The 23,127-nt window shown below is 44.7% G+C and overlaps 1 protein-coding gene across 8 annotated transcripts in view; it reads left to right on the top strand.

Moving 5' to 3' along the window:
- Positions 1 to 23,127, top strand: part of palld (palladin, cytoskeletal associated protein) — a 485,446-nt gene that overhangs the window by 402,272 nt on the left and 60,047 nt on the right. For 5 of the 8 annotated variants that reach the window (XM_069941703.1, XM_069941705.1, XM_069941702.1 and 2 more), the window contains one exon: positions 19,086 to 19,739. In XM_069941703.1, coding sequence (XP_069797804.1) covers positions 19,086 to 19,739 — 654 coding nt within the window. Of the gene's footprint in view, positions 1 to 19,085; positions 19,740 to 23,127 lie in introns of those variants that run through there. The other 3 variants (XM_069941714.1, XM_069941738.1, XM_069941748.1) reach the window with 3 other exon arrangements.

The following is a 23,127-nucleotide window of genomic DNA, read 5'->3' as shown; positions in this document are numbered from 1 at the left end:
TTTCTATGTTCTACACAGCCCAGTAACAGGCCATTTTGGCCCTCCAGTCTGTGCCGTTAAATTTACATCCAATTAGCCTACAACCCCCAGTATGTTTTGAACGGTGGGAGTAAACCAAAGCCCCCAGGGAAAACCCACGCAGACACAGGGAGTAATGTTATGAGCCCAGAGGACCCCAAAACCCAGCAGTAATAGATATTCACCAAGACAAATGGTTACTTAAACAAAAGTTGCTTTTAATTATCTTTAAACATGAAAACAGGATCAAACTTTAACTTATTACTATTAACTTACTTAACCTAACTTAACCCCCTTCTAATTCTAAGCACACATGTGTGTAATGTGTGTATAAGTTCAGAAAAGTTCTTTACTTCACAGTCCAATCTCACTTCTCATTCCTCCAAGTTCACTGGTTGCAGGCAATTCTTATACTGTGCACAGAATTTAACATTTATGAAGTTCACCAGGCTTTTGTGTTTGAAAGGTAAATGATTACTGCTCAGGAAGGTTCTTGTTGGTTTTCAAAGAAAGATTTGTTCTTCGTTGGACTCCCACAACTGATTGCTTCTGAACAGTGTCTTGCCAAAGAAACTTGCCCCATCAGGGTTTTCCAGATGGTAACCTCTTTCTTTCAGGTCACCAGAATGTTCCTTTTTGTTTCCCTTATTTCAAGCAAAACATTACACAGCCAGTTCTCTCCTCTTGTATGGACCACAAGGGCTTTGACCAGGCTGAACTAAGAACTCACAACCCGTCTTCAAAATGGGGTATTTCCACAAGCTGCTGCTGAACTGTAAAACGGAGTTCTCTCTCTCTCTCTCTCTCTCTCTCTCTCTCTCCTCTCTCTCTCTCTCTCTCTCTTGCTTTCCGACACACCACAGAGAAAACCACATGACCCTCTTAGAGCAGCACTCTGTACTCAAACAGACTGCAGCTCCGGACCTAATCTTCTGAGTTTGTTCATCTGTTGCTTTCCAAAACAATAATCCATTACTCCACAGCAGGTCCAATTAACACCGACTCGTGAAGTCCTTATAGGCATTCTTCAAAGTTTTTGCAAAAGCACCCGGAGCCTGGATTGTCTGGGTTGAGCAGAGCTCCGGCATTTTAATTGAGGTCTGATTTGAAGTGTTTGTATGTGACCTGCACTAAAAGAAACCGGCCACAATTTATCTCCTTTAAAATATATCTGTATACAATATAAAATATAACATCATCCATCACAGTACATACAAACACCTTACAGACAGCGCAGGAATCGAGTCCCGATCCCAAACGCTGGTGCTGTAACTGGCTACTCCCACCATGTCACCCATGTATCAATACTGCCGTCCCAACAATCAGTGTGGTGAACCTTCACTCTCTTCTTCTCCGCATCCTATTGTGAAATCTTAGTTTCCCCACCCCCACCTATTTCAACCCATACATTGGAACAAGTCAGTGTTGCCTTGGTCTTGAGACATAGAATGGGCTGAGATGATGTGATGAAGTTTACTGTCCTATATGCAAGTACAATGTACACCTACATTGAAATTCTTACCTGCTGCAGCCATGTGGGTTCCCACATGGGTCCCAGCTATGCCTGCCTGTTTGTGGGCTTTGTGGAGCAATCCATGCTGAAAGCCTACACAGGAAAGACTCAACTCTTCCTCTGCTACATTTTAATCTACATCGGTTCCGCCTCGTGCGCCCACAATGAGCACATCAACTTTATTCACTTTGCTGCCAACTTCCACCCCGAATTCAAATTCACTTAGTCCATTTCAGGCGGTACTCTCCCCTTCCTTAATCTCTCTGTCTCCATCTCGGGAGACAAACTTCCTGCCATCATTTTCTACAAACCTACCAACTCCAGCAACTCCTTTGGCTACATTTCTTCACACTCAGCCCCCTGTAAGGATTGTATTCCTTTCTCTCAATTCCTCCATCTCCATCGCATCTGCTCCTAAGATGAGGTCTTCCAGTCCAAACCATCCCAGATGTCCTCCTCCTTCAAATAACGTGGCTTCCCCTCTACCACCATCAGCTCAGGCCTTACCCACATTGGCAGGAGCCATCCACTGCATCTGGTGCTCCTGTCGTGGCCTTCTCTACATCAGAGAAACTCGGCGCAAATGGGAGATTGCTTTGCTGAGCACCTGTGTTCTTTCCGCATCAATGACATGGGATCTCCCAGTGGCCAGCCATCTAAATTCTGTGCCTCACTCCCTTGCCGACATGTCTGTCCATGGCCTCTGGCACCACCAAACCAAGGCCACCCGTAAATTGTGAAGAGCAACATCTAATATTCCATTCGGGCACTCACCAACTGGATGGCATTAACATCAACTCTCCGGTGTCACTTAGACACCCATCCCCTCCATCTCTTCCCCGTCCCTCTCTCTCTCCTTTCCTCTAGCTCTCCACCCACTTCCCTCTCCATTCTCAGAGCTATCCACTCTCCCCTGCTTTCTGTTATGCCCTCCCTCCCTCATCCACCTATTACCTTTTGCCTCTGGGCCCATGCTCCTCCCCTACCTCTCCACCCCACCACACCGCCACCATTTTATTCAGGAGCCTGTCTACATTTAGCTTATACATTGATGATGGGCTCAAGCCCACGCTGTTTGACCTGCTGTGTTTATTCAGCATTGTGTTTTTAGTTAAACCACAGTGTTTGCAGACTTTCATGTTTTACACCAGTTTCATCCATGGCCCATCCCTTCGCAAGTGAAGATGAGCATGGTGCCTTGTAGCTTTTCAGCTTTTGGCTCCATGTGCCGGGGCAAGGACTTGGAGGCGAGTGCTTGCGTAGGACAAATGTCTCCCTCTGGGTCCCACGCCACTGAGCCTGATGCAGTGCGAGGCGCGACAGCCAGAGTGACATGGGATTGCCCTGCAGTGGTCTGTTCCAAGACCATGCTCGCTGGCCGTTATCCTTATGGATCCTTCGCCCACTGATTTTGCTGCTGCAGACCGCTATGGGAACTGTTCCCCGCATTCTGTCGCAGCTGCCAGCCCCTGCTGCCAGACTGACATGTGCTATTTGCCCATAGCTGGGGCCCTTTCCAGGTACTGACGACTGGGTGAGCTGAGCCCGGGGATTTGAAGTCAGAGTTACCTTCTCCTCGCCTTTGCCTGAAGAGGCAAAACCTGCAAGGCAGCAGGTGGTTTAAATTCAGAGTTTACCGTCTCTTACCCTTTGCTTAAAGAGGCTTTGCCCACAAGGCAGTGGGTGGGATCCAAGACCAGTTACAATATATGATATTGCATCAATTGCAATAGTATAAATTGAATTACTGGAATATGCCAAGACAGAAAGAGATAATAAATAAATATTTACAGTTGCAGTTAGTGCAAGGAAACAAAATGTAATGATTCTATATTATAGACTGATCTTTTTTGATGGTTCTGGAGTAGTTTGTGGTTAGGGTCATACAGACAGGTGCAAAAACCCTGGTAGTTGTTGGAAAAAACTTAACCTGTGTAGAGCTCGTCGAAAGAATCAAAGGCTTGTTGATCCAAACCAAGGCTTTTATTAGCAAAAGACAGGAGCTCTTCACAGGTGGCCGACCAGTCCGGAATGATCCGACCTGGCTAGGGACACAACCCTTTAATGCCCAGACAATAGGCATGGCTTAGTTCTCAGCCAATCGCTGCAAGCACAGTCTAGATACAGTAACTATATACACTATATACATTGGTGATAGATCTGTACGATCACAACCTGGAGATGCAGGTAACAGTGAGAAGAGGTTGTGACCAGGGTGATGGGAGTCCTTTATAATGCTGGCTGCCTTCTTGAGCCAGTATCTCACATAGATGTCATTAATGGATGGAATGTTGTACCCAGGATGGATCATTTTAAGTCCATTTGGTTGAAGATTAGTTAAGGATGCAAGGTCTAATGTTGAGTCTATTTGGGTAGAGATTAGGAACTATAAAGGGAAACTGTCACTAGTCTACAGTCCACCCAACAATAACATTACAGTGGCACAGGCAATAAACCAAGAAATATCAGAAGCCTTTAAGGATTGAACAGTTATCATGGGGGACTTTAACATGCATGTAGATTGGGGGAATCAGGTTGGTCGAGGCAACGTCGAGGAGGACTTCAAAGAAGGCATGTGATGGCTTCCTTGAACAGCATGTTACTGAACTTACAAGGGAACATGGTTTCTTGGATCTGGTCCTTTGCAATGAGACAGGTAAAATTAGCCGTCTTGTATTTAGGGGTCCTCTTGGAAAGCGTAATCACAGCATGATTGAGTTGCTCATTCAAATGAAGGGTGCAAGGGTTCAGTCTGAAACAAGTGTGTATTGCCTAAAGAAGGTAAACTGCAAATTGGCCAGGGGAGACTGGGAACACAGGCTCTATAGAGGGTCAGTTGAGAATCAGTTGAGGAGTGTCAATGAGATTTTCCACGATGCTCAACAAAAGTATATTCCAGTTAAAAGCAAGGACCATAAGGGTGGGGGCAGCCGGCCTTGGATAGCTAAAGAAATGAATGAAGGCTAAAACTAAAACCTCACGCGAGCAAAGTCGCCAAGAGCAGTGGGAAAGTAGAAGACTGGAAAAACTTTAAAAGCAACAAAGAACCATGAAGCAAGCAATAAGAGAGGGAAGGAAAAAAAGGAGAAAAGATTAGCACAAAACACCAGGGTGAAGGTTCATAAATGTTCAATTCTGTGCACAGTATAAGAATTGCCGGTAAACTTGGAGAAATGAAAGATTGGACTGTGAATCAAAGAACTTTCCTGAAAATACATACATTACATACACATGCGCTTAGAATTAGAAGGGGGTTAAGTTAATAGTCATAAGTTAAAGATTGATCTTGTTATTCTGTTCAAAGAAAATTAAAAACAACTTTTGTGTAAGTAACCATTGTCTTGGTGAATTTCTATTGCTGTTGGGTTTTGGAGGCCTCTGGGCTCGTAACATCTGGATAACAGGGATTTTGCTGTACTTAGAATTGATGACTACATAAATTACTGCAGACGATTTGATGACCCATATGCAGAGGTATAAATGGTGGATAATTTAAAGAACAGTTATGCCAATACAGGTAGACCGCAACGTACAACAGGGTTCAGTTCCGAGACTTGCATCATAAGTTGAAATTATTGTAAATTGAAATCGGGCCAAAAAAAAGTAAAATTTGGTGAAAAAAAGTGAGATTTTGCTTTTAAAAAAAAAACACGAGATTTGCGCCCCAAAAATGCAAGATTTTGCCACAAAAAAAACACGAAGTTTCATCAAAAAACGAGAACAGAACTTTGAAATACCGTATGTCGGGAGATCGTAAGTAGGGGTCTATCTGTAGTTGTCTCTGTCAGCTGGTCCTTTACCACTGGGTAGCACAGTCGGTGTAGCTGTTATACAGCGCCGGCAGCCTGTGACCGAATCTGCCACTGTCTGTGAGGAATTCTCCCCTTGACTGCCTGGGTTTCCTCCAGTTGTCTCCCACATCCCAGAGATATACGGGGTTTGTCGTGTAATTGGTCACGTGAGTGCGTTTTGCCAGCGTGGGCTGGAAGGGGCTGTTGAAATGCTGTCTGACCTGCTGAGCTCCTCCAACAGCTCGATGTCTGCCTCTAGCGCTGTCACAGGAATAGATTCCAGAGTGAGAGAACCAGATGAAAAGTGGAATAGTAATTGCCCACAAAAATGCTGGAATCACTCAGCAGATGAAGGGGCATTTATCCAAAATGTGGAAGTCAGGGGTTCTCAACCTTTTTCTTTCGGCTCATATACCACTTTAAGCAATCCTATGCCATAGGTGCTCTGTGCTTAAGGTGGGATGTGGGTGGAAAGAAAAAGTTTGGAAACCACTGTTTTAATCGTGCCTCATTGACTCGTTATGTGCAGGGTTTCATAACTCCAAAGGAAATGGGCCAATGGCAATTTTTCTCAAGCAAAATATTTCGGTATCAATTGGGTCCAGAGCAGGGATTCTCAACCTTCCCTTTCCACTCACGTACCACCTTAAGCAATCCCTTCGATGGCAGAGGGATTATTTAAAGTGGGATGTGAGTGGAAAGAAAAAGTTTGAGAACCACTGCTTTAAAAAGTCAGAATCAGGTTTATTGTCATGAACATGTGCCATGAAATTCGCAATTTTGCGGCAGCGGTTTTGTGAACAACAAGGTTCAAAATTACCATCAATTACAATTCCATAAACACAAGATTTAAAAATAAATCATTGTGTGAAAAGAGGTAAAAAGTGAGGTCGTGTCCCTAGGTGCATTCTCCATTCAGAAATCTGATAGCAGAGGGGAAGAAGCTGTTTTTGTAACATTGAGGGTGTGTCTTCAGGTTCCTGGACCTCCTTCCTGATGGTAGCAGTGAGAAGAGGGCATGGCCTGGGTGGTGAAGGTCCTTGATGATGGAAGCTGCTTTCTTGAGGCACCGATCTTATAGACATCCTTAATGAAGTGAACATTAATGGCCATGATGGCTTCGACTGAGTTCACAACCCTCTGTAGTTTTTTTTCCCTGCCCTGTGCATTGGCACCTCCATATCAGACACAGATGCAACCAGTCACCTGTTGAAATTTGCAAGAGTTTTGGGTGACATACCAAATCCCCCAAACACGTAACGAATCCTAGCCACTGGCATGCCTTCTTCACAAATGCTTCGAAATGATGGTCCTGGGAAAGGTCTTCAGAGATGCTGAGTCCCAGGAATTTCTCTGAAAAGACATTCCAAGATCAGTTATCACGTTGACCTCCTTTTATCTGATGCCTCACCTGCTCAGCTCTTCAGTGTTCATCTCAGATTTCGAGCACCTGCAGGGTTTTCTTTCTGGTATTTATTTCAATAAATTTCCCAAAAGACCGTGTTTTGTTCAGTTTCTGTGTCAAAATAATTGGTGCACGTTGAATGGGGTGAATACTGGTGAGATGGTTTTTTTCCCAACCAGATGTCTGTAATGTAAGTGGATGTGTAAAGATCAGATACTATTTATTGTTAAGCAATAAAACAGAGATGTAATATTATATGAAATTTCCTTTAGTCTCCCGTAGGCAGACAAAGATTCATCGTTGGCATCAGGATTGCCCAACACCCCTTGTCAGAGAACAAGCAGCAAAAGAGAGTTTCCTCAGTGTCTGGATAGAGTGTTACATGAAAAGTGCAGGATATTTAATGAGAAGTCCATTTAAGAGCCTGATAACAGCAGGAAGGAAGCTGTCCTTGAATCCAGAGGTTCCTGTTTTCGAACTCGTGCATCTTCTGCCTGATGCAAGGGGGTGAAGAGAGTGTGACTGGGGTAGGATGGGTCCTTTATGTTGGCAACTTTTCCAGAGCTGGCAGGAGGTATAGACCGAGCCGAGGGAGGGGAGGTTGGTTTTCAAGATGGCCTGTGCTGCATTCGCAATTCTCTGCAGTTCTCGCAGCCTTTGGCAGAGCTGCAGTTCTCCGCATTAACTGTTACCTCAAGAGCTATGGAGGTTGGGTCGTAAAATGTATACTAGGTTGAAGATAGAAAGGTATTCGAACTCCAAGGTGTAGGAAAATGGTGTTTAAGCCAGATTGGATCAGACATGAAGTGAAAGCACAATACTGGAGAAACTCAGTAGGTCAAACTGTGTTCTTTATGTAGAAAAGACAAAGATACATAACCAACGTTTCAGGCCTTGATGAAGGCCTCATGCCCGAAACATTGATTATGTACAGTTTAAAGGAGACTGTTTGACCTGCTGAGTTTCTCTAGCATTTTTACTTCAGTCACGACATCTCCAAACTTCGTGTTTCATTCCTTTCTACTGCAAAAATGTGGAAAGTCTCTTCAAGGGGTGCTTACCCTGAAGAAGTTCTCCACCGCTCTCAAAAGGGAACTCTATGGAATCTCTCTCACTGCTCCCCATCCCTGCTGCTCTCAAGCCCTATGACTCTGTGCTCACCCAGACTCACTTCCACAGTCACAATACCTTGGTGAAGGGCTTAGACCCGAAACATTGGTTATATATCTTTATCTTTGAGATATAAAGTACGTGTTTGACCTGCTGAGTTTCTCCAGTGTTGTTTTTACTTCACTCACAGCCCCTCGGACTTCGGTGTTTTACTGCTCGATCAATCCTGATCTCATTAACTGTGGCCAAAACAAATCTTTTAAAAAAGGACCCTGCAGCCCACCAAGCCACTTCTAATTACCAAACAATGTTACTCGGGCCTTGAATAAGGCCAGTCGCTGCAGGTGACGCATCAGTAGCGATGCTCAGGAAATGTAACATACTTGTGCAGGCCAAAACGGGGCTTGGAAGGAAGAGGGAAAGGGTGCAGATCTAGAGTGAATGAGAAAGGCGGGGGGGAGGGGGGGGTAGGGTGGCATCTGGGAAGACAAAGATTGATGCTGAAATATAAAATGTCAACATAGGTTTATTGCTGAAGACAGTTGAGTGAGTCCTCTTCGTTGTTCATGTAGCATGTATGCATCAGTCCCGACTATAGTAATCCTATCCTAATCCTGTTTACTTGCTGTGCCATGATGCCAACTCTGATTCCTTGTGTTATAATAATGGCCAGTTCACTTAATTGGGCAATGCTGACTGAGTTGTGTCTTGGGCATTAGGGCATGAAGCTCCCAGTTCTTGGAGAATAGGAGTGCTGCCAACTGATCCACGAGTAGCGAACACAACACCTGACTCGAGTACATCAGCCAACAGTAAAGGAATGGAGGTTGTGGCTGTCCTTTTGAGGAAGCTGCCCAGATCAATGATTTGGAATTATTGAAGTATACAGTGCATGGGGGAGTCCATTCATCCCATCATGCCAATGTCAGCCCATTCCAATAGACTTGAGCATACTCCACTTCACAGTTCTTGCTCTTAGAACTATACAATATTACAACACAGAAAATAGGCCCTTCTAGTCTGTGCCAAAATATTATTCTGTCTCACCCCACTGACCTGCACCCAGTCTATAGCCCTCCATACCCATCCCATCCATATACCTCTCCAAATGTTTCTAAAATGTGAAAATTGAGCCCGCAGTCACAACTTCTGCTGGCAGCGCATTCCAGACTCCCACTACTTTCTGTGTGCAGAAGTTTCCGCTTATTTTCATTGTGTGATGACATTGTTTAATGGGTTTAATGTATCATATAGGTTGAACGTTGAGTGGGTAGGTGGGGGTGAAGGAGGAAGGGGGGAAAAAGGGGAGAAAATGACACTGTGTATATTCAAGAGGGAAATGTTTGTGCGTATTTTGGTCAGTATGGTTCATAGTGTGAAAATTTTTTTTTAATTTTTAAAAGAAGTTTCCGCTATCGTTCCCCCTGAACTTTTCCCCTTTCACCCTTATCTTACATCCTCTGGTTTCTATCTCACCTAATCTCCAAGGAAAAAGTCTATTTGCATTTATTCTGTCTCTCCCCCTCATAATTTTGTATACCTCTATCATTTCACCCTCATTTCCTCTATGCTCCAGGGAATAAAGTTCAAACCTGTTTAACTTTTCCCTGTAACTCCATTCCTGAAGTCCCCGCAACATCCTAGTAAATCTCCTCTGCACTCTTTCAATCTTCTTGATATGTTTTCACTAAAGATCCCCCTTGTCACCTTGTGGGCTGGGGTCTTTTAACATCTGCGTGGATGTTAAATGTGTGAGTGTTTCTGCTTCCGTGTCTGTCTTTTCTTTATCTTTCCTTTGTTTTTCTCTTCCTGTTGTGTACACTTTCTTTCTCGTTTGTTGCTCCTCCCTCTCTCACAAATCTCTAGTAGAGATTTTTAAAAAGTAATGATTGGGGATTTCCAGTCTGTGCAGAAAGGGAAATGTGAGCTCTAGCTTCTGGAAAACATTTACTGGAAATGTATCGTCATTGGTGCACCAGCCTTGAGTGGGTATGCGTGTGGGTATGCGCGTGGGGATGCGTGTGGGTGTGGGTGTGTGCGCGTGGGCGTGCGGGCGGGCGGGCGGGCGGGGGTGGGCACATGTGTGGGTGCATGTGGGTGTGCGTGTGGCGCTGACAATGGATTGCTTGCAGCTCTGGACAATTATATTTTCATTTCAAGGGATCCAGGTAAAACCTCTGTTGTATATGGACGATCCTGAGCCCAGTTTCTTCAGTGAGAAGTTATTTGAGGAATGCAATGTGATCTTTCTCTTACCTCTTTTTTCTCTCTTTCTCATCTCTTTTTTTCTTTCCCTCCTCTCTACATGTAGCTTTTTGTTCTGTGCCCTGTAAAGTTTGTTTACTGTTCTGACATGTGTTTTACAGGGCTTGATTGAATACATATTATTGGCAAGGATTGATTGAGAGAAGCTTTTGCCAAACAGGATTATAATATTTATCATTTGGGTGCTTTTAGCTGTGAGATATTAACTTTATATGGACAAAGGATTTCTTGAAAGGGAAGGGAGGAAGTTTATCACAATCTAATACCAGAGACGAGGATGCAGTTTAAGATCTATGTAGGAAGTTAATTACAACTCAATTATTTCCTGCAATTTCAAAATAGTTCATCATTTTAATGACTGAGGCACAGCAGTGGATTAAACTCAATAGTCCTCAACTTAAGGGAATGAGTAGCTTGTGTACTCAAATTCCACACCCAGCACAAACACAGATTGGCAAAATGCTGAGTGACTGCTATGTGTTGTACAGATACATGCAAATCAAGGAGCAAATGGCCATTAGAGATCATTCGGTGCCTTTGTGCAAACCAGGACCAAGACATCTTGGCCAATGTCACTCCAAAGTTGTAAAGTTGGAGTCCACTCAAGTCCCATAAGGAGATGATCAATTAGATGACTAAACCTTGATCTGTGTATTAATTGGTGTGTGGAGCTGCACCATCTAGAAGGTAAAGAAATGCTGGAGGAACTCAGCAGGTCAGACAGCGTCCAGGTCAGTCAACAGTCAAAAAGTATAAAAATAGATATGCGGTAAACTCCCCATTATCAGGAATTCATGAAACCAGTAGCCTCAAGAACCAGCAAAAAAATTTATGGAAAATAAATGGGCAAAAAAGACTAAAGTTTAAAATTGGCATTTAGTTCACGTAACACACAGCCTTAAGCAACCAGAAAATTCACTTATCTGGCATCTTCCAATCCACATAAGTTTTTTTATTTTTTTATTTTTTTAAACTTTAAATTTTAAAAAATATTAAAATTTAGACATACAGTGCAGTAACAGGCCATTTCACACCACAAGTCCATGCTTCACAATTTACACCCAATTACCCTACACTCCCGGTACATTTCAAATGGTGGGAGGAAACACACACACACACACACACACACACACACACACACACACACACACACACACACACACACACACACACACACACACACACACACACACACACACACACACACACACACACACACACACACACACACACTCCCAGAAGGTGTGGGAGTTACAGGCAGTCGTTTAAAATCAAGGTGCATAAAAATTTCTTCTGGCGCAGAAGTTGATGAATCTCTGGAATTGTCTACCCCAGAAGAAGATGGATCATTAGGGCCGGAGGTAGATAAGGTTCTGAGGAATTAGGGAATAAAGGGGAACTAGGATGGACAAAATGAGGACTGGGGCAGATCAGTCATGATTCATATCAAATGGCGGCGTAGGCTTGAGGGGCGAAGTGGCCTACTCGTATTTTCTCGTGTTGAAAATCAGTGCTACAAATGTTACAAGCCCAGAGGAGACCAAAACCCAGCAGCAACAGATATTCACCAAGACAAATGGTTACTTAAACAAAAGTTGCTTTTAATTATCTTTAAACATGAAAATAGAATCAAACTTTAACTTATCTCCATTGACTTACTTAACCTAACTTAACCCCCTTCTAATTCTAAGCGCATGTGTATATAATGTGTGTGTAAGTCCAGAAAAGTTATTTGGTTCACAGTCCAATCTCACTTCTCATTCCTTCAAGTTCACTGGTTGCAGGCAATTCTTATACTGTGCACAGAATTTAACATGTATAAAGTTTACCAGGCTTTGGTGCTCGAAAGGTAAATGATTACTGCTCAGGAAGGTTCTTGTCGGTTTTCAGAGAGAGATATGTTGTTCCAGGACATCCACAACTGATGTACTTCCATCAGCCACTCCAGTGTCTTGCTGACAAAACTTGCTACATTTGATAACCTCTTTCTTTCAGGTCATCACAGTTTATTTTCTTATTCTTATTCCAAGTGAAACATTAGACAGCCTGTCCTCTCGTCTTGCATGAACCACAAGGGCTTTGACCAGGCCATCTTCCAAACGGGTTTGCCAGCTTGCCCTTTTCTATTCTCAACTACTTCTGCTGCCTGTAATACTGTACAAGTGATCTCTCTCTCACTCTCTCTCTCTCTCTCTCTCTCTCTCTGTTTTACTCTCTCTGCACGCAAAACCACATGACCCTCTCAGTACAGCAAGTTCTCTTCCAGACAGCAGCCACTCCGACATGCTCTTTCATCTGTTGCATTTGGTAAACAACAATCCATTAGTGAAGTCTCTTGAGCACTCTTCAAAGCTCTTGCCAAAACTCTGGATCTGATACATCTACCATGGGACAGAGCTCCAGTATTTTAAATAAGATCTGCTTTAAAGTGTTTATATGTGACCTACTCTAACAAACCTTACCCAATTTATCTCCCAGAAACATATCTATATACTCTATATACTCTGTCATAGTACAGTTTTTGTTTTGCACTAAGTGGTGCCTCGCCAACAGGAAAAAAGGAATCTCGGGTTGGTATAAGATGTCATGTACATACTCTGACATTAAACCTGAAATATGTTGAGACGGGACTCTGTAATATTTGCGTCTCAATGACTAGATCCAGAGCTGACACACCAGTCGAAGTATGAACCAATCCTTTACTTTCACGGGGACTCGCAGGACCTTGCAAATGCTGGAGTCTTAAGCCAAGTGGGAGGAAAAGAAAACAAGTTTTCCTTTGGCCTCCTGTTCTGATCTCTCGAGAGTTGTTGGAGTTTTCCTTTGGTCGCTGGCCCGCAAGTGTATTGTATGAAGTTAGCAATGCCCAAAACGCTGGTAAACCTGAGGTGGCATTGTCAAGGGAGCCATTAGAGGAGCAATACTTCATATGTCATCTGGGCACCCTCCAACCACATGGCATTAGCATCTGCTTCTGTTAGCCCTCTCGCCTTCCCCTATCTCTGTCTCCCTTCCTCCAGCTCTCCATTCACTGAGCCACCCGATCAATTCTCTCCCATCCTCCTCTCCAAGTGTGGCCTGTGCTCATCCCCCGGCCCTTTCTCCTCCCCTCCTCCCCCAGCCTTTTTATTCATATGGCTGCCTGTGATTTGCTCACACCTTGAAGAAGGGCTCAGCCCCAACCGTTGGTGATAGCTTTGCCTCCTACGTGCGCTGCGAATCCTGCTGTGAGTTCCTCCAGCATTTTTATGTTTTTACTGGCATTGTCAAGAGCAGCCCAGACTTCCAGATTTGGGGTGGGGTGGGGGGTGAGGGGGAGGGGGCATGTAAATCTAACCGCTTGGAGTTTTTCTCTCAGCAGTAATAAAGGCCATAATTATGGGGGTGGGGGAGGGGAGAGTTGGGAGGACAGGACGAAAGAAGCTGAAAAATTATTCTGCAATTATTGCAAATCCTGAAATCCAAAACTTTTTTTTTTGTTCCAATCGCTTGGAAGAAGGAAAAGGTGGAGGTATGAATGCTAGCCCTGCAAACTGATGCCCAAGGCAACAAATCAGGAAAATGAGCAAGTATCGTGCAATTCCAAGACTTGGGAATGCTGCAGTATCGATTATTCCAAGCAACTCTGTAAACCTGACATGAGTGGATTGTACTTGGACATGAACCAGCGAGCAATTTTAAATATAGACAGACAGCACGGGTAACAGGCCCTCTTGGCCAACGAGCCCATTTCCCCAATTCCTTTTAATTCAGGCATCTGCCGGTTTCTCCACACTGTTGGTTGGCCTACTCAAACATTGACTGCCTTTTAGTATCGAAACTATCGTGACCTTGTTGTAATGCACTAGACCCCAGATTTTTCTTCTTTACCATTCCTGCCTCATGCTGATGACCATAAGCAGAAGGTCTTTTGCTTCCCATGTATCACCACCACTGCCCGAGAGGATGGTGGTGGAGTGTCATTCATTTTAATGCAGTAATTATGAAGCTGTCAGATACCACCTTCAGGAAAAAGTGAAGTCTAACAGTGCTCGCAGTACCAGAACCTGTCTCTTTTACATATTCTGCATTCTCCTGAGGGAGTTGACCAGGCCTTAGTTTAGCATCTCGTCTGAAGGACCACATCTTCATCCAGTGTTGCACTGGAGAACATCAGCCCAGGTTACTTCCACTCCAGTTTGACAGTGCGACTTTAACATCTCGGGCTGAAGGGCCTATAGTGTGTTGGTTCTAAACCCACAATCTCCTGGCACTCAAATGCTCTTGATGACAAACATGCTGAAAAAGATTTTGGATATCTCGATTATACAGGGAGACAGGAAAGCATAAGAGAGTGGTGGAAAACTTGGATAACTCTGTCAGGAATGAGGGGTGGTGATCTCCTGTCCTCTGTGTGACCCTGTCCTGCCACATTTACTGTGGTGGGTTGCCGTGGTTCGTTGAAGGCAAGGTTTAATTCCCAACAACTCCACCACATCATTGCCGTCACAACGGGTTACAACGTGGATTGAAACTCTTAATTCCCCCTGACCGTGCTCGCTGACAGGAAAAGCAGTCACTGAGTGATAACTTCCAAGTGCTGTACACACTGTCACTGTGGTTGGAAATGCTGCACAAACAGGAAGGGTTTTCTTAGCTGAATTGACAATTTAATGGCCAGTGCTAGTCGCCAGAATGGAAGATGGGTATACGTGCCTCTTATCTTTGGGTGGATTCTATCTTTAGCCGAACTAGTCAAGCGATGATTCCAAGAAATGAATTTTATTACAGTGGCTGAGTACAAAACCTAACTTGAGCACCATAAGAAGCCACTAATTTATGATGTGATGAGGTGTTTGGAGACGGTTATAAAATGATTGTTTTACACATCCAACTGGGAAATTAAAATGGATTGAAACATGAAAATCTGCAGATGCTGTTATTGTAGTAAAAACATCAATGCTAGAGGAACACAGGAGTCAAGATAATTAACGGACATTTTGGGCCAGAGTCCTTATAACCATAGAACATTACTGAAACATGCCTAGTCCCACTGACCTGCACCCAGTCCACAGCTCTCCATACCTCTCCCATCCATGTACCTGTCCAAATTCCTCTTAAATGTTAAAATTGAGCCCACATTCACCACCTCAGCTGGAATCTCATTTCACACTCCCTGTGTGTGAACAAGTTCCCCCTGAACTTTTCCCCTTTCACTCTTAACCTATGTCCTCTGGTTTGTATCTCACCTCCCTCAGTGGAAAAGAAACCCATTCTACATTTATTCTGTCTATCCCCTTCATAATTTTAAAAACCTCTATCAAATCTCTCCTCATTCTTCTATGCGCCAAGGAATAAAGTCCTAAGCTCTTTAACCTTTCCCTACAATTCAGTTCCTGAAGTCCAGGCAACATCCTAGTAAATCTCTGCACTCTTTCAATCTTATTGATATCTTTCCTGTAGTTTGGTGACTAAAACTGCACACAATTCTCCAAATTTGGCCTCACCGATGTCTTATACAACTTTACATAACATTCCACCTCCTATATTGAATACTTTGATTTCTGAAGGCCAATATTCCAAAAGCTCTCTCTGCAATCCTAACCACCTGCGGTGCCACTTTCAGGAAATGATGTATCTGTATTCCCAGATCCCTCTGTTCTACCGCCCTCCTCAGTGCTCAACCATTCTTCAAATTAAAACCGATCACTTGTTTTGCGCTCACGAACATACAAATGGATCACAGGTCCGAGTACGTCAGTCTCTTCGGGCTCGCCACTGAACGGGAAGCAAAGTGGGCCAAATGGTGACCTTGCTGCCTCACAGCTCTGGGGAGCTGAGTTCAATCCTGACGTCAGGTGCTGTGTGTAGGGAATTTGCATTTTCCTCCCTGTGACCCCTGTGGGATTCTTCTGGGCGCTCCACTTTCTTCCCACTTTCCAAGGGCGTGATGGATGCAGGTTAATTACACACACTTATAAAATTATGAGAGCAGGACGGACAGTAAATCTTTTAAAATGCCAAGCATTAGATTTCATACATTTACAGTGAGAAGGGGCAAGTTTAAAGGAGATGCATGGGGCATGTTTAATTTGTACTCAAAGTGATAGATGCCGGGTGTGGTGGAAGCAGATGCAGTCATTACATTTCAGAGGCTTCTAGATAGAGATGGGAACATGGGGGGATAATGCATCGTGTGCAAGCAGTAGAATTATGGGTTAATTTGGTATCACTTGGAGGCCACATTTGGAATATTGTGTGCAGTTTTGGTCTCCTGGCTCCAGGAAGGATATTACAGAGTTGGAAAAGGTACAGAAGAGGTCTATAAAATTGTTGACAGGATTAGGCAAAAAGAAACAAGAAGGCCATCTGAATAAAGACAGGGGGAGGAGTCCAGACCAACAAACGGCACTAATTGGATCTGATGAGATGTGAGGTAAGAACTCATTTTGTCTCAGTGGGAGAGAGACAAAACTGGGGGAAAGTAGCATGGGGAAGAAGATGGGGCAAGGGGGTTTTAATGGAGACCGGAGAAGATGATGTTAATCCAATCCAGTTGGGGAGTGCCCAGATGGAAGATGAGGTGTTATTCCTCTAATTTGTGGGTGGTCTCAGTCCGGCAATGGATGAGTCTAGCCACCCATTTCAATATCCTGACCCATTCCCCTTTGCTGACATGGTCTGTCCATGGTCTCACACCTTTTGACCATTGGTCTGGATTCCTCCCCCTGCCCTTCTTCAGTCTTTATTCAGATGCCTTCCTGTTTTTTTGTCTTCGTTGACAGCTTGAAGAAGTGGTTTTGAGAAGGCAGCACGATTAGCGTAGTGGTTAGCCCAATGTGTTTACAGCGGCAGTGATCGGGTCTGGTCTGGGGTTTAAGTCCCGCGCTGTCTTCAAGGAGCTTGTATGTTCTCCCTGTGTCTGCATGGGTTTTCGCGGAGAACTCCAGTTTTCTCCCACCATTCAAGATGTACCAGGGCTGTAAGTTAATGGGGGGTAAATTAGGCGGCACGGACTCGTGGGCCAAAATGGCCTGCTACCATGCTGTATATCTAAATTGTTTTTTAATTAAAAAATTAAAAGGGATCAGGCCCAAAGCATCGGTAATATCTCCTTACCTCCTATGGACGTTGAGTTCCTCAAGCGTTCCTGTGTGTTTTTACTAATCTGGAATTGTACAGCCACACTTGTTTCTCTGTAACTCCTACGTCGGAGCTCCCTTCTGAAGAAGGGCTGAGGCCCAAAACGTCGATGGCCTATCGTTTACCCTGCCTACTGCATGACCTGCTGAGTTCCTCCAGTGCTGCATTCCCTCCCAGCATCTGCAGACCCCATGCTTGCCTCAGTCCAATGTTCTGGGAGATGGCACAAACACGATGGGCAAATGGCCACCAACTGTGTCGTAAGAAGTACGTAGCATGAAATTTGGTTTGTTGCATGATTTGAACTACAGTTGCATAGAAAATAGAACATAATATTGCACAGTACAGGCCCTTCAGCCCATGATACTGTGCTGACCTATGTAAACCTACTCCACAACAATCTAATTTTTCCCTCCCTCACACCCAAAACCCTTCTATTTTTCTTGCATCCATGTGTCTGTCTAAAAATCTTTTAAATGTCCAACCTCCACCGCCACCCCTGGCAATGCATTCTAGGCACCCACTGCTTAAAAAAAAACTACCTCTGAAGTCTTCCCTAAACTTTCCTCCACTCACCCTGAACAGATGTCCTCTGGTATTTGCTGCTGTTGTTCCAGGAAAAGGGTGCTGTGTGCCCACCCTATCAAAGCCACTCATGATCATTTATACCTCCTTTAAGCCACATCCTTCATCGCTCCAAATGGGAAACCCCTAGCTCTGTCAACCTTGCTTCACAGACTTCAGATTTATTGTCAGAGTACATACATGACATCACATACAACCCTGAGATTCCTTTTTCCTGCGGGCAAGGCAGAATTACCACTAAATGGTAGTGCAAAAAATAAACTGTACACAGTATAAAATGTCAAATAAAAGAACTGTAAACAGATAACGAATGTAAACAAACTGGCTGTGCAATACAGAGAGAACAAAAGAAAATCACAAGTCATAGTCCTTAAATGAGTCTCTGATTGAGTTTGTCATTGAGGAGTCTGATGGTGGAGGGGGAGCAGCTGTTCCTGAAGCTGGTGGTGTGAGTCTTGTGGCACCTACACCTCTTTCCTGATGGCAGCAGCGAGAACAGAGCATGTGTTGGGTGGTGTGGGACTTTGATGATTGCTGCTTCCCTCCGACAGCAGTGTTCCCCGTAGATGTACTCAATAGCAGGGAGGGTTTTGCCTGTGATGTCCTGGGTTGTGTCCACTACTCTTTGGAGGGCTTTACGCTCAGGGGTCTTGGTGTCAGACTGTGATGCAGCCAGTCAGCACACTTTTCACCACACCTCTGTGAAAGTTTGCCAGGCTTTCTGATGTAATACTAAACCACTGCAAACTCCTGTGGAAGTAGAGGCATTGGCATGCTTTCTTCACGATGCCATTGGTGTATTGGGTCCAGGAAAGATCCACTGATATAGTGATTCCCAAGAACCCTAAATTTGCTCACCCTTCCATCTCTGATCCCCCAATGATCACTAAACCTCTGCCTTTCCTTTCCTGAAGTCAACAATCAGCTCCTTACTTTTGGTGATTGGTGCTCTATTCAGCCAAGTTTTCACTCTCCATCCTGTACGCTAACTCATCCCCTTCCTTTAAACAACCTGCTGCTGTGGTATCGTCAGCAAATTTGTAGATGGTGTTAATTGCTCACATTCTTCAATCGAGGCCACCTCCTTGAGGAAGGGCTCAGGCCCAAAACTTTGTTAATAAACCTTTATCTCCTATGAACGCTGTGAGTTTGGCTCTGGCATTTCTGTGTTTTGGCTACAATCACAGCATCTGCAGACTTTCGTGTTTCATTCAAATCTCTTCTCCGCCCTCTCCAATGCATTACATTGACTGGTATTATGTCTTCTCTGTTACAGTGATCCGCTGAGACTACAGCAACTGCAGAACCAGGTGCTGCTGGAACAACGAGCCGGAAGACCAGGCCAGCAGACACTCGAGCTCTCGCTGCGTTCACCAACCTCCACCCAGCTGCCCCCTGCCCCAATGAGTGTGCTGAACCCTCGCACTCCGTCAACCATGCAGCAGGCTACAACTTTCAATTACGCCCGGCCCAAGCAGTTCATTGCCGCTCAAAGCCTCTCTTCGTCTGCCGGGTACCTGTCTCCGTCCGGATCTTCGGGTTCTAACCTGTCCTCGCCCCTCTCTCCTCCTACCACACACAAGCCCTTCCATCGGGTCACCTTGCCTCCTTTTCCCCAGGGGGAGAGCGAGCAGCGGCTCCTGGGCACCACTTCATCCCTGAGTCCCTCGCCGCCTTCCCCTCCTCTTCCCCCACCACCACCCATCCACAGCCCCCCTGCTTTCTACCCGCAGGACTCCTACCCTTTGCCTCCCCCGCCTCCGCCCCTCCTGACCTCCCCAACCCAGCCTTCCTACTTCTCCCCCTCACCTGGTAGAGCTTCCCCTCACTCTGGCCAATCGCCTGCGGCTTTTCTCAGCTCCATGTTGCCTTCACAATCCGTTGTATCGCCCGTCAACGCTTTGGGCCTGCCAAAAGGAGCCATCCCAATGTAAGTAAGACCCGAGGTGCTTCAGTGGCAACCCTACAATGTGACATGTCAATCTGTGGTGTTGGGTTTCCTCTGGGTAGCAATTAATATCGCCCTGTCTAGCATCTTTCAAAAGTACGGAGCGTTGTTGAAGATTTTGCGGATGGTCAAGATTCAGAATCAGAATCCGAATTTATCGTCATGAACACGTCACAAACTTGGTTGTTTTGTAGCAGCTTCACAGTGCGAACATTTATATAAACTACCTTACAAGATCCAAAAAAAAATTAAAATAGTGCAAGAAAAACTCAAAGTAAGGCAGTGTCTCGATGCAAAACTTGAGGGATGGAGAGGTTTCAGGACTTGGTAGCTCAATCTATCTGATGACATAGCCGTTACCACCAACTGGTCTCTGTTGGTGTACCTGGTGCCCATTTCTAAGGAGGTACCTACAAAGTAAAGGGAGGGAAGTTTAGGGGAGGCGACAGTGCTACGTTTTTTTTACACAGAGAAGCTATGGGTGCCTGGAATGCATTGGCAGGGACGGTGGTGGAAGCTGGAACCATAGGGGCATTTAAAAAACTCTTAGGCACATGGATGAAAGAAAAATAGAGGGTTTTGAGGTGGGGAGGTTTATATATATAAGTCGGTGCCACATCGTAGGCCAAAGAACCTGTAATGTGCTGTGAAATTCTATGTTGTTATGTACAGAGGTCATTGACTTCAAATTCCCCAGCTTCTTCTGTGGGATTGAAACTCATGTCTTTAATCCAGTGGTTCTCAACCTTTTTTTTCTCACTCACATACCATCTTAATTAATCCCTTACTGACCACAGCCCACCTATTACTAACCACAGAGCACCTATTGTCATCAGTGCTCTGTGGTTACATTTTTTTTTTAATTTTAGACATGAAGTAACAGGCCATTTCGGCCCAAGAGTCCGTGCCACCCAATTACACCCAATTAACCTATGCCCCCAGTACTTTTCGAACAGTGGGAGGAAACTGGAGGCTGCCTCTCCCCCCCCCCCCCCCATTTTTTTTTTAATTTTAGACATGAAGTAACAGGCCATTTCGGCCCAAGAGTCCGTGCCACCCAATTACACCCAATTAACCTATGCCCCCAGTACTTTTCGAACAGTGGGAGGAAACTGGAGGCTGCCTCTCCCCCCCCCCCCCCCGGGGTAAACTCATGCAGCCACGGGAAGAACGTGCAAACACTTTACAGACAGGACGGGATTTGAACACCGATCCCGATCACTAGTTCTGTAAAGGCATTGCTCTAACCACTACGCCAACCATGCCCCCCCCCACCCCCACCCCTCGGTTAGGATTATTTGTAGTGCGTGAATGGAGGGAAAAAAGGGTTGAGTACCACTGCTCTAGGTACTCATTCTGACTCTCAGCCACTGTGCCATCTTGCTCCCATTGAAGCAGTATACAAAACGGGATATGTCTGAACCTTGAGCATTATCTTTACTCTAGCTCGTCTTCGAGCTGAAATCCCGTGTCTGTTGGCTGCCTTCTGAATGATTTGATCCCTGTTTGTTCTGACTTGCAGTGGACAGGTATCTAATTAATATACAAAAAAAAAAATGTTTTTACAATGGAAACTCACAAGTCAGACTGCACCTGTAGGGGTAGAAGATCGCCCTCTCATTTGCACCAAATTTGCATTGACACAAACTTGAGTTCCATTCCATTCAAGGTAATAACACCAAGTTTGAAAAACTGGTGGAATGTGTGCGTCTTCCTGTGCTACACAATTACAGGGGCTCCTCAACTCCGGCAAACCCCTCGTAAGTCGAAAAAAATAGTGAGTCAAGAAAGAATACCAACCATTTTTTATAATTACATTTTGAATACCTTTATTCCACACTGATTAAAAACCATAACGTACCCAGCTGAAAGCACACTGGGCATGAAAAATGTTTGAAGTGTGCTGGACGCCACTCGCATGCAATGCTGCCATCACCTAGCGTCGCGAGAGAGTAGCGTACCGCATATCGCAAGCACAGGAACGGATCAGAGTTCGTAAGTCAGACCATTGTAATTAGGGGAGTACCTATATTTTTTTTAAATTTAGACATGCTAGGAATATATCTGTGCAATCCAATGTCTCAATAATGTCCTCCTTCACTATAACTTTGGAAGCACCCTCTTCCTGGTAAAGGCCGAGGCAAAGTATGCAGCATGGCCTCAGCACCCATGTGCAAGTTCTCACTTTTACCTTGAATGGGCCCCACTCTTCCAGCTGCTACACTTTGATGATTTACAAACCTATTGAACCCTTCAGGATTCCCATTCGTGCTGGCAGACAAATGTTTCTCAGACACTCTTTTTGCCACTCACATTCAAGTCTTCACTTTCTTCTAATTCTCTAATAAGCAACCTGGTTCTCATAGAAAATAGATGTAGGAGTAGGCCATTTGGCCCTTCTCGCTGATACTTACAACCTAACAAGTGTAATATGCATTCTTCTTTGCGTTACCTTCCTCTAAATGTCTTCTGTCATCTTGATGTTTATTCTTCCTTTGATCTTCAGTGAGCCGGAACTATTTTCTTTCCTTCAAGGCAGCCCATTAATCTCCTGTGGTTTTTGCTTGTCAGATTTTGGTTCTAGTTTATCTGGGCCAGATCCACTCTCATCTCATTGATGTTGGCCTTCCTCCGATCAATTATCTTTACTTTGGATTGCTCTTACTCCCCTTCTATGGGTAACCTGTCTCCTGCGATGTTAGGAACGCTAAGTTTTAAAAGGTTTCCCCGCTGAAACTTGGTGTATTTGATTCATTGCCCAGAACTAAATCTTGTAGCTAAAACCTTGTTGGACCTGAAAAGTTGTGCCCTGGAAAGTAGACATTATAACAATTACAGCACAGAAACGGGCCCACTTCGGCCCTTCTAGTCCATGCCGAACACCTTCTCCCACCTAGTCCCATTGACCCGCACCTGGCCCATTGCAGTGATGTTGCACAAATTAATGTGCTGTTACCTGGGGATTGGTAATGTTAAAGCGTGATATCTTGGACAATGGCACTGGTCTTCCACACTGACAACTGTCTTCAATCGTCCCACCCTCTTTAACCCTCAACCTGCATCTCTCGGTAATCTGAGAGTATAATCAGCAAGGAACTGATATTTCTAACCCTTCATTATGGATTTTAAGTGCCAACAATTTTTATTTTGTCTTGCATTCGGAAGCCCCCATCAGTATTCATTCTCACAAGCAAAAATGCGGTCATGTCAGAGAAATCGGGTGGGGAAGACAGGGAATGCTGAAAAGACTCAGCTGGTCAGACAGCAACCCTGGAGAAAGAAACAATTCGACCTGCTGAGATTGATGGCATTGACCAGTTATTGACCTTGGATGGTGACACCCATTTCTCCCTCCACGGAAGCTGCCTGG

The sequence above is a fragment of the Narcine bancroftii genome, chromosome 1 (genome assembly GCF_036971445.1).
Source record: "Narcine bancroftii isolate sNarBan1 chromosome 1, sNarBan1.hap1, whole genome shotgun sequence".
Taxonomy (NCBI): Eukaryota; Metazoa; Chordata; class Chondrichthyes; order Torpediniformes; family Narcinidae; genus Narcine; species Narcine bancroftii.
Note: the sequence above shows the minus strand (reverse complement) of the source record. Positions and strands in the feature narration are given on the sequence as shown.